This window comes from Tachypleus tridentatus, chromosome 5 (assembly GCF_004210375.1).
Source record: "Tachypleus tridentatus isolate NWPU-2018 chromosome 5, ASM421037v1, whole genome shotgun sequence".
In the NCBI taxonomy this organism is placed as follows: Eukaryota; Metazoa; Arthropoda; class Merostomata; order Xiphosura; family Limulidae; genus Tachypleus; species Tachypleus tridentatus.
The window spans coordinates 25681243-25694084 of record NC_134829.1 but is presented as its reverse complement, the minus strand read 5'-3'; the positions used below and the strand labels follow the sequence as shown (position 1 = coordinate 25694084).

At 32.9% G+C, this 12842-nt stretch overlaps 2 protein-coding genes across 5 annotated transcripts in view; both read right to left on the bottom strand.

Moving 5' to 3' along the window:
* The window catches only part of LOC143251291 (protein spire homolog 2-like), a 59888-nt gene extending 55112 nt beyond the window's left edge, over positions 1–4776 (bottom strand). The window contains exon 1 of the mRNA XM_076502729.1: positions 3629–4776. Within this exon, the coding sequence (XP_076358844.1) occupies positions 3629–3884 (256 nt within the window). The 5' untranslated portion in view covers positions 3885–4776. The remainder of the gene's footprint in view (positions 1–3628) is intronic.
* A 5435-nt stretch (positions 4777–10211) lies between these two features.
* The window catches only part of LOC143250757 (WD repeat-containing protein 89), a 45450-nt gene continuing 42819 nt past the window's right edge, over positions 10212–12842 (bottom strand). Inside the window, exon 14 of one of the 4 annotated variants that reach the window (XM_076501715.1) lies at positions 10212–10610. In XM_076501715.1, the coding sequence (XP_076357830.1) occupies positions 10557–10610 (54 nt within the window). In that variant the 3' untranslated portion in view covers positions 10212–10556. Of the gene's footprint in view, positions 10611–10887; positions 11018–12842 lie in introns of those variants that run through there. The other 3 variants (XR_013028357.1, XM_076501716.1, XR_013028358.1) reach the window with 3 other exon arrangements.

Below are 12842 nucleotides of genomic sequence, written 5' to 3'. Positions count from 1 at the left end.
CTAAAGCTGAAGATGTTTTTCATTCTGTTGACGTTATATTCAGCAAGGACTTTGTGAGCTGAAAACGATTCTCCATGCTATTTTGTACTTCTGATGGTTGACCTCTCGTTATATCAATTTTGGGGTCTGCTTCCTGCTTGTATTAAGTCTTCAAGGCTTCACTTTACTTTGCATACCGGACTTTACATTATACTTCTGTTATGTCAAGTCCTCAAGTGCCAGATGAAGGAGAATGGAGGTTGAGAGTTTAACTGATTGAGTTTTCATCTGACCACCAGCTGAGGTTGAACTAAAATGGCTGCCATGGCATGAAGAAAATGGTGAACTATTGGTTTTGGAACTTTATTATTCTTCCAGAGATGGATGTTTCTCCTCTTTGAATCCACTACTCTCCTCTCAAACATAACAAAAATTAACACACCATGTAGAGTTCATGTTTCTTTCTTCTGAGAGAGTGATAATAGTAATAGCAGACATGATGGTAATACTGTGGATAGGACTTGTGTTAGCACCATAGCTAGATCAATGAGGATGGATTGGGTTATTCGGCAGATGTGATTGGTTGGTCAATGCTGCCTCTGATACTATCAGTTCCAGCAACAAATCACGAAATTACTTATCATCTGCATGATCAAAGTTGATCTCCTTTTACACCAAGATTATAAGGTTATTGCAGAAAATTCAAAGAACAAACGACATAAAATTCACCATTTAGTTTCACTCGCTAGTAGCAAGACAGCAGATGTAGTGTTGACGAAATTCGCCAACACATCCATACTTTCATCTGTGTATAGCAACAGATTTACAGCTATATTACATGCCTGGTCTGGTATTATCTAAAAACTGATCAGGAGTGATTTTTTTTTTTAAAACTGTAATTACTTGAACGCTGCAGAAAATGAGAAGGCACACAGTGGGAGCTTTCAAAGACCAGCGATTAAGATACTCGTATCACAAAAGCGCCAATTCTTAACGACTGGTAACGCTAGCATCCTCAACTCCCGCAGTTTATATACAATACAACATTATGATTTGAAATCTAAAATGAATTACTTAATACAAATTTTAAAAGAAAATAACAACAACAAAACATATGCAATGTATCTAGGCTTTTATTTCGAAAATTTGACCTGTTGGTCTCTATTGCTATGCCACCCTTCAAGACGTTTAACATCGTAACATTAAACTTCTCATCATGAACATAAATTAATAACTAATGTCATCTCTTAACATCAAAAGTGTGCCAGAAGTCGTTACACGGTAAGCTTCTTATATCACAATAATTTGATTGACACAGCTTTCAAAATATTCCAACAGCTGATAATCCTTTAGGGTTCTTTTTATTTGCAACTATATTCTTATCTCCTGTCGCTTCTCATTTTGTAACATTATCTACATTAGTTAGCTGATAAAATGTTGTAACTCTCTATAAATCATTAAATGTCACCTATAAGAAAACTATATGAATAGTTTTAACTCTTACATTTTTTAATGAAGTGAAATTTTTAAGCTATTTTTACACTATGATTTTTCAAAACGTCTCAAAAATTTTCACTGATTGCTGTATGATAATACATTTTATAGCGTAATGGAATAAATTAATACACTCGAACAGACTAAATACGGAGCTGAAAATAGTTGACTATTTTTCTTCTTTTGTCCTCCTACGAGTTGATGGTAGGCCTACGATTTCTCCAGTGGCACAGCGGTATGTCTACCGATTCCCACTACTAAAAACCGGGTTTCGATACCTGTGGTGGGCAGAGTACAGATATCCCATTGTGTAGTTTTATGCTTGATTCTAAACAAACAAACAATAGGCTTACGAACGTACAACGATAACTTCGAACTACAAAAGAACAAAAGCCTGTATTGCAGCTGTTTTAGAGTTGTCTTATTAAATGCTTGTGGATTAAAACTTTAAAGGGTGTTAATAATATACAGTAAAGATTCTCGGAAATAAATAATACATAATTACCAGCTTATGTGAGTAAAATGATTTACACTAGGCAATACTACCTTTAGAATATACAAATCATTTCATCAGATACTTTTTTCATTTTTTGAGTTTAATTAATGATTTTTTTTCTCAAATCCACATGTTAACTTGATTTTGTTTTGTTGATCGGAACATCGTACCTTGTTATTTTGGTTTGCTTTTTTTGGTGAACGAAACATCGTACTAGACCAGAATGTGTCGATCACCTGGATATGATTTCACTGTAATATGTGATTTGTAGCCCAATTGGCCGTTAAGCCTAATAACAAATTGACCTGATAAGTAAAAACAAACTAATCTATTTTCATCAGATAAGCATCCTAGTTAGGCCCGGCATAGCCAGGTGGGTTAAGGCGTTCGACTCGTAATTTAAGGGTCGCGGGTTCGAATCCCCATCGCACCAAACATGCTCGTCCTTTCAACCGCGGGGGCGTTATAATGTGCGGTCAATCCCACTATTCTTTGGTGGTGATGACTGGCTGCCTTCTCTCTAGTCTTACGTTGCTAAATTAGGGACGGCCAGCGCAGATAGCCCTCGTGTAGCTTTGCGCGAAATTAAAAAAAACAAACAAAAACACCCTAGTGGAATAAGAACATTTTGCTTATTCTTTCTCTTTGAAAACACATCATTTTTATTTTTATTTTAGAAATTTCTTTTAATATTATTTTAAAATTTGATTATATTCAAGCGTATTCCACAACAAGGATAACGAAACTGACCACTAGAAATATTTAGTAAGCTTTTATGGTGTATTTAATTAATTTTTTTTCGAAATTTTTGTATAACGCTGCTGAAAGGTCTGTGCAAACACAGACGTGGCTGGTTTTGAGCCGATTAATTGGAGAGAAGGCAGCTGTTCAAACAGTTTAACTGCTTTCTTATAGCGCACCTGTGGTCTCAAAGAGCACAGCACGTTTTTGCGAAAACAGGCTGAGAAACGTGTGTGCTTTTTCTTATAGCAAAGCCACATCGGGCTATCTGCTGTATCTACCGAGTGGAATCAAATCCCTGATTATAGCGTTATAAATCCGTAGACTTACCACTGTCCCAGAGGGGGGAGACGGGTTGGGAGACATGAATCATTGGATTCACAATCCAAGCACACCAATCGATTGGCCACTTTCGGCACCCTTATTTAACGACCACTATTGAACATACGAATAACATAATACTTTTCGAACCTAAGTAATTTTTTATTATTATATGTATGAGAATATTGATGTTATCATTGGTCAGTTTGTTTATCACTTTATTTTTTAGAACAAAACGATATCGGACGGTCTTTTATACCCGCCCCAGGTAATCAAACCGAGATTTTAACATTGTTAAGTCCGTAAACTTACCGCTGTCCCGCCTAGGATCTTATTGCTTAGACAAAATGTCAAACTGATAGTGTTATTATTTTTAGGAAATACTCGGTGAAAAAATAACAAGAGCGTAACAAATTGTTGGATACATGCTGAGTGGCCAACATGCAAACAGGCAGTATTAATATAAAAACTAAACACACATACATATGTAGTTCTCTCTAGCACTAGCAAATTAGTCTACACACACAGAAAAGAAAAATTAGCAACATAGATTTTTAACAATACACAAAGACGTAGTAATTTGACACGATAACTTACTTGGTGGATCAGACCATTGGTCAGTAGACTTATGTATGGATCCGTCAACAGCTAGTTGAAGCTGTGACACGTTCGTTATACAGAAAACGTTACTCCCTGGGGTATTCCACCTCGTTATAAGAAACTTTACTGCTTGATAAAGCACTGCCCAGGCTTGTTCCTCACTCAAGGGTGCATTGAAAGCATGAAGAATGGACGACAACTTAACGCTGCGATGCTGGGCAATGTCTGATTCCAACCTCTTACTTTCCGCCATCAGAAAAAAAAATATTTTTGCGAGATTTGAAGGTGATTCGTATTCACATACTGATTTGTTAAGTTATCCTACTTCTCAGTATCTGCTTCGAAATTCTGGTTTACTCGTAGGTTATACCTTTTCAACCTTTCTCTTTGAACGACTGAACGTGAGATATTTAGGCCAATAATTGATAATAAAACCCAATTAAATTAATTAATGTAAAAGCAAAGAGGACGCACGCCTCTTATACCTTGTAGCTCATGGCTAAAGTTCCTTCCATCATAAAATAAAAATAGCGCTAACCACGTGAAAGGAGTGCTATGTGTAGGCTGTAAAACAGATAAGATTAAGAGCCCTTGTGGAATATTTTTGAAGTGGCTTAAACATACATTTCAAAATAGAAACAAATATCTAAATTCCCACACAAAACCTCTTTTTCACAAAGTTTATAATACAAAATATAGTTCAGTCACACACACACGCAAAGAGATACTTTTATTTGTCGAAAATTATCGTTAATATTATTTGTTGGTTTAGAAATAAGAATTTATAACTCAGTTAAGTTTACTTTAAAGAAGGGCCATAGTGGCTTACCTGCTGCGTCTACCTCAGACAATCAAAAAATGGATTTTAGCGTTGTAAGCTTACAAACCTCCCACTGACCGACTTGAAACAACTAGGGTAAAAAAGAGCCTTAGGTAATTGTTGCAAAAAATAATAACAAACTTGAAAAAATAGTTAAGTATTTAAACTAACAATTACATAAAGAGTATAGTTTAAGATTATCGTAATAAATGTTATTTAAACCTAATCTTTAAATAAGGGAATAAAAATAAGTTAAAAATAATTTTATGAGCTTTGCTTTATATATTATTATTTGTATTTTTGGCCAAGCATAAAATAAAAGCTTCCTCTCAGGTTCACGATGGCTGCAAAATAAAATATTTATCGCCCCATCTTTTGACAGTTTTGAAAATAAAATCCAGTGTTAAAATAACATAAAAAATATATTTTGTCAGTAATCGTCATTCACACTGGTTAATCAGTTTTTAATAGGTGTATTAAATTAATAAGCTAAAATAGCACTGCTAAAAAATCTGGTTTCGATATCCATGGTGGGCACCTCATTATGACTGTTTAAGCTTAACAACAAAGAAACAAAACAAAATACCTACAAACATCTCATCGTCATTGACAGAATGTAGAACTACTTACAAATTGATGATACAGTTACATAAATACTTGTGCGTTTGAAGTGTACCTGTTCCAAAAAGTAATCAGATGTTTAGTCACAGTATCAGCTTGTATGTAGACGCCATTAGGGTGCATCCGTTTACAGCAAGACACAAAACACTCCACTTGTAGTGGGTCCAAAATGTTTCGAATTTACCTCCGAGAGATGAGTTTTTTTTTGTTTTTTTTAGAAGTTAATCATGTTTCACACTGTCGCAAATAGGACATGCATACTTGTTTGTGAAAAATCTGGAACCACATCCAACTTCATTCATATGAAATACAGTGCATATTACAATAGTGAATTGTATTATAGACAGGAATAAACCATAAAGACCTTACTGTCCTCTGTATCTGGTAGAATGCCACAATTGCTAATGATCACTTATAAGAATCATATCATGCTTGGGGCCTCACGTTGGCGTAATTGATCCAACATGTTTCTACGAAAATGAGGAATTGTCTGCACTTTCACTTGACCTCAATCTCACACATGTATGAGATGTTCTTTATGAATACGTGTCGCATATCATCAAGTGACGTTCGGTACTATAGATGACCTGGAAACAGCTCTTCGAAACTTTTACAGAAGTGATCTAAAATTCTGTACTACCTTATAAATACTCTGGGTTTTAGTACACATTACTGACGTCAGGCTTTTCTAGACGTTCGTAGTAATCGTATCTTATGATAGAATACTATCATACTATCAGCGATGGTGACTCGTGAATTATAAAGATGCAAACCCACTTCTGATCAAGTATGAGCATTTGCTTTTCAGATATTCAGTTTACATTGAAAAAAACGTAAACTGAGGGATGATTTTCGTTATTTTATACCAGAAGTTTCGCCTTGTGATAACTAAAATAATAAAATCTAAATTGTCCTTTAACTGTTTTATGAAAACGGTATTAAGCATTTGCAAAACACAAGTTTTAGAAATGGTATGCAAGGAGCGAGAGTCAAAATGAACTAAAGAAATAAAAATGAACAGTTAAAACAGAGTTCTTCATCACTGATAAAGGGTATGTTTTTATTTAATTAGCAAGCTTATAATTTAGTTGTGAGACTTCAAATGATGCTGGAACAAAAAACAGGAAAATATCAGGTCTACATAGGACAAAGACGAATGCAAGAATAATACATGTTGCTGTAATTGGATAAGACAAAAAGCAATTGATTACCATATTGCTAATTCAACCAAGCTTCTAGTATGGTGTCATCCAAGCCCTTTCAGAGGTTCAGAGAGGCCTCTTACTATTATAATAATAAATGATGGCACATGAAAACAAAATAAGACAATCATTAGCCTACGATAAAGGTGAAACATAATTTGAATATTTAATTTGCAGCTCTAAGCTGATTGGAAAGTACACAAAATTAGTTGAGAAACTTAACAAACATCAAAAAACAAGTGTCTAAATTTGAGTCCCGGACGAAATGGCTCTTTTGGTACGTATCTAATTAGCTTTCTTATTACCCAATCTTTAGATCTTTTATTTTGATAATCATTTACTTCAAATATTCAAGGGTGATAATAACTCACACGATCTTGTACAAGTCTCTCTGCCACCCACTTTATTGAATATAGGTTCATACCAGTAAAACACGACACAGAAAAAAAGCCAAAACTAGAAGTATGTAACCTTTCTTTAATGTAGAAGATAACTGCAAGTTTATGGTCTTTGCATATCTGATATACAAGAGTATCGTCAACAACACGTAGAACACCTTCATGAAAATTAAAAAACTAAATATTTAAATAACTAAAATGTATTATGATGTTTCATATTATTTTAACAGTCTTAATCTATGTTTAAAGAACGGTCTTATATTGTTTGTTTTGAATTTCGCGCAAAGCTACTCAAAGGCTATCTGCGCTAGCCGTCCCCAATTTAGTAGTGTAAGACTAGAGGGAAGGCAGTTAGTCATCACCACCCACCGCCAACTCTTGGGCTATTCTTTTACCAACGAATAGTGGGATTGACCGTTACATTATAACGCCCCCACAGCTGAAAGGGCGAGTATGTTTGGCGCGGCCGGGATTCGAACCCGCAAACCTCAGATTACGAGTCAAACGCCTTAACACGCTTATATACTAGATTCTCATACTCAGAGAATAACTGTCGCACAAAGATATAATTCATGAGAATACAGTTTATCAGCTTGTTTTCGTAGTTATTGGTTATTTGAACTTATTTTTAAATAAAGGATTTTATTTTTTGAAATTTTGTAACACCTTTAGGGTAGTTTCATGAGTATTTATTTCTACAACGATAATTAATATACATTCGACAACAAAATAATGTTATTTCACCATACCCATAGAACAAATAATTAGTTTATACAATTATTCTAATACATTTTAATAATGTATTAATAATAATGTATTATTTAATATTTTTTTAAAGTTTTTCTCATCAATGCGATTTATCTGCACCTCCACAGAGCAATAACCAGTTAACCAAGACGACTTATTATTTTTATCTTCTCTGAATTTACTAGTTTAAAATTGTAAGGTTAATTTTATTTTTCGAAATGTGGATGTTAATAGACTATGTTAAGATTCGATTTTAAACCAAGGTTAAGGTTAAAGCAACATTTTATATAAAAGATGAGGGGGCTTGGAATCAGCGTTCCTGTGTTACCTTGCAATCATTTCACTCTTCATGTAAAATAATCTATGTAGTTTAACTATGAACTATCTGTTCATATTAAAATAAACTGTTTGTGTTTCTTTCTGTATGTATCAAACCCATCATACCCAGGTGGTTAGGGCGCTCGACTCCCAGTCCGAGAGTCGAAAGTTCAAATCTCCGTCACACCAAACATGTCTGCCCTTTCAGTTGTGGGCGCGTTATATTGTGACAGTTAATTTTACTATCCGTTGGTAAAAAGAGTAGCCCAAGAATTGGTAGTGGTTGATGATGACTGGCTGCCTTCCCTCTTATACTGCTAAATTAGCGACGGCTAGCGCAGATAACCGTTTTGTAACTTTGTGCGAAATTCAAAAAACAAAAACAAATTGCATGTAACAGTTACAAAATGTAACTGCTAAAAAATTATTGTAATTGGACTAAATGTGAGCTGACAGGTACAAAAATTCCACGCGATCATTTTCAAGAACGAGAGATTGTGACGTCATAAGTTGTAATGAATGAATGAAAAAGAGTAAGAGGTATAATTAAATAAAGTATTATAGAGCAAAACAGGTTTAGATTTTCGCACTCACTTTATAGTGTTTTAAGTCTTTTACATGTACTACTTGTTTCAAACGCAAAGGGCGTTTTTGAGGCAACAGGTCATGAAATTGGAAGTTATTAAACGACTTGCACTGATAAGTGGGGAAGCCTAATAGTTTTCCACGTTGTGCTTAACGAATTTTAGTACAGAATGATATCTACTGGAATATGAAGTCAAAGACAATGGGCATACGAAGAACTTTTGCCAGGAGGGGTGGGGGGATTTAAATGGAAATCAAGGCGACGGAACCGCTTTGAAAGTCTTATCATTACAGTCAAGAAAACAATCTCCACATCCACAACGTTTCCGAATATCTTCAGGCGACTTCAAAGTTTAACTCAACATTATTATTCATGATTAAAAACTCTTGGTTAATTTAAATCCCTTATAACCTAGTACCATTTTGCCGCTATCTGTAAAACCCATATTGCTCACTAAGTATAATATTAAGCCTGAATTACGAGAGCAATTATTTCTGAGAGCCCCTGGTTGTCTGTCAAGCCTGTTAGATTTCAATCAAAACACTAATAGGTATTTAAAAGTAGTGGTCTAGAGAATAGGCATGATCCCACAGTCAGATGTGTTGGGTTTAATAGTTGTAAGGTAAGTTTAAGCCATACTGCAGACTTGTATTTATATATACGATACATCCTTCATAAAAGTAAATTTTTGTCAACTCCGATCACACTGTGTTAGGACTAAACTCGTGCTGCGATACTGGCAAATCTGTGTCCGTCTCTGCTGACCTGAGTGAGAATTGCCATGTCCAACATCCAATTCGTTGTAGTAAAACGTTAATATTATATTCTATTTAGTTGAAGGAAGTGGCAATTGATAAATCATATATGGGGTAATCTAGCACCCAACTGCATATTCTATACTTTTATTGTAAAATTAATTAATAAGGCAAATGTAACCTCTAGTTTACAAGTAGTTAAATACACTGTACCCATATATTATGAAAAAAGCTGTTGATTGTGACATGTGGCTGAAATCTTACTAGTTATCATCAACATTAATCCTTGATTATAGTCTTAATGTCTACCAAAAAATATGCCCACCTTCATGACAACCAGACTTTTGGATGAAAGGTCCTCTACATTTAAAAAATATAATTTCTTGAAAAAGGAGGAAACAAAACAAAATGTTGAGTAGATAAAAACTTCAAAGATTCCTCAAAGTTTACTTTTTTTCATTCACTTGTGATTAAAATAGATTATTCTTGCCAATTTTGTAAATATTACCAAAATCGAATTTAAAAAGTCCTCAATATAATAATTTTGATAACTTCAGTTTTAACTAATTCAGTACCTGTTTAAATAGTGAAACCCTAGTGTCAAGGATCTTACTTTATAATTTGCTCTTAGGAGGTTTTAATCATTGTATTAGAAGTAAAGATAGTCTGAACTTTTAGTAGACAAGTAAAAACCTCTAGTATGAAAAATATTTGTCTTCAGAATTTTTGCTTTGGATTATTTGGTAGTTTTAGGTTATTTTGATACTTGGTTAACACATTTTATTGAGATGAAAAGTTCAGAATTAACGTTTAGGATTTACTATTTTTCTTTGGAATTAAAACTATTTGATATATTCAAAGTGTTTAATTAAAATAAGGTTATCTTGATACACACCTTGCCATTACAAACTCTCATCCAAACCTAAGCAAAGGTAGCATGAGTAATGTCATCTATCATCACTATTCACTGTTAGGATGTGAGTATCCAGTACAATCAAAGACATTTTATACTGCTTTCAAGCTATTGTTATTGTGTTTTCTATTTAAATATTTAATATAATAATACCTACCATTATTTTACTTTTACTTCTTAAAGCCAGCAGGTTTCACATATCATTTATTTCACATTTCAATTTTAGCAGCTGTATTCCCATTTTTATTATCTTTTTGTTTTATATCTATATTTTTCCTATCATAAAAAATTATAGTATACACATATTGGTCAACAATAGGATTTCAAATATGGTCAATGCATTTTCTCTGTGACAAGGGATCTGAATACTTTGTAATCCACAGAATACATCAATCAGTGTTGTCATACAATATCAAACTTCCAACATTTTGATGAATGTGAAATAGTATTTTTTTCTTAAATAAATTCATAAAAATATTGATTTAAAGGTTCATCATGCATCGTAGACACAAAATCTTAATGTCTATGATGTCACGTGGCTTCAACTGTTAAACTTTTTGTATTCTTAGTACGGTTGTATCCTGTATTTGGAAAGCTTTTCTTTAATTCCAGACAGAGCCTGTAATTTAAAAAAAAAATTTTTTAATTTTCAAAAGAGATGTCAGTTATCTTTGTATTATAAACAATGCTGGAAAAAAATGTACATTTTTTGTGTTCTAAAATGCTGCATGTATATCATCTCACACATAAAAGAGTTATCTCACAAATAACCTAATTTGAACTTGTTTACAATTTAAAACATATGGAGAATGTAGTCTCTGGAACCCGATAAACAACAACGTATTTATAGTTACATTGGTAAAGAAAACATCACTAGTACAAAGACCAATATTATTCATCTTGTATGTCCAGGAAGAATATAATCTGTTTTAACAGGCCAATGATACACAGCTTGCTTGTAGTTCTATGGATAGGAAGGCATATCATTTCTTTGACAGTCTACTAATACCCAGCTTGTGTAGAGTTCTACAGTTAAAAAGAATTTCCTTTCTTTAACACCTAATAACATACAGTTTATTTATAGTTCTATAGATAGGGAGAAAATTTCTTAAGCAGTGGAATAATACCCAGCTTCATTACATTTTCACAGCTATAGAGAATACTATCTTTCTGTAAAGATGACCCCTTACACACGTGTATGTGTATTAGAATTTATTACCCAGAGTTGGTTGGCTTGATTACCATCATTTTTATTGTGGTAAATAAAAGGGGCCTAACAGTTTACCTGGCTGTTTTGTTTTAGGATTTTTGTCAAAAAGGAGGATAAAATAACACCCTGAATATTTCTACTTTTTTATAGTCTTTTGGCTTTGAATTAGACACACAAGTAGTTAAATTAAAAAAGACAATCATTACTTATTATAAAGTAGGGTATACAATTAGCCCCTACTGAGATCATTAGGGATTATAAAACAAAAGAAAAAAAGGGAGGGAAATATTCTTATTTATACAATTTCTACTCCTTTAACAGGTACACTCAACTGGTTTTGTTTTTTAACAACTTAGTAATACCCAGCTTGTTTAAAGTTCTGTAGCTAGAACGAATATAATTTCTATTAACAGTCTAATAATACACAGTTTGTTCTTAGTTCTACAGATACAGAGCTCATAATACACCTATTAATAACTAACTTGTCTAAGAACTCTATTGGTAGGGAGAATTTAAATTTAACATCAGTATGCAATTTATTACAAAATTTCCATTCTAGTATTTAATGTCACTAGAATCTGACATAATACAATATTCACTCACTAACAACATTACATTTATAAAGTACCTGGAAAAACTACTTAGTAGCATTTCTTTAAATGTTGACATTAACACATTATAGCATTCAGTCATTAACAACAATACATTTATAGAGTATCATGAAAACCTACACAACAGTGTTTAATATCACTTGATATTAACACATCATTCATTCATTAAAAACATTAACATTTTTTTTCAATAACTAAAGTCTTCTTTCTAAAATGCTACAATTTAATGAAATTACAAGTTAAAATAACATATGGTGACATTACTTGCAATAGTATATACCTTTTATTCTAGTGGGTGGGAAGAGTTCTACCATATTTTGTTGCATAAAAAGTAAAAGACATCAAGGTACATCAGTACATATATTTAAGTTGTATGCACATTCTTAAGAAAACCATTTTCTTGTTTCAGTAGAACTTCATGCACAGTAGACATAATAAGTTTGAAATTTTTAATGGGCTGGAATTTCCTGTTGAAAGAAGAGGAGACATTTTTTTTTACTTCTATACTCAGGACTTTTACAGGTCCAGAAGCCAAAATGTCATCTTTTCTTTCAACAGTTAGTTGCAGTCTATTAAAATTCTCAAAACCACTATTATCTTTATTTTTCTTCTTACAAAACAAAGAGAAATAATTTGTTCTGTGTTTAAAAGAACTACAACTCTAGTTTACTTGGAAGAACAATGACTAAAAAAGTTGGAAATGTTTTCAAATATTCATAGATGATGATATAAGTAGTGAATGAACTTTATTCAATAAATTCTAATTACTCAGATTTTGGAAACTATAGATTCTAACTAGATTAATTATAAATGCCAGTAGCGTAAAACTGTCAAAATGAGAATGCAAGCCACGAAGTGTTACGTATGATAATTATGCATTTCAAAAATACAAGTTACTGATCGTATAAAAAAAATCTGTCATGAAAACCAGTCTTTAATAATGTTCTTCCCTCATTGTGATGATAGCTTGATGTTAAAATAAAACACAGTAAAACCTCACTAACATACTCTTTCAACTCAAACATGACTG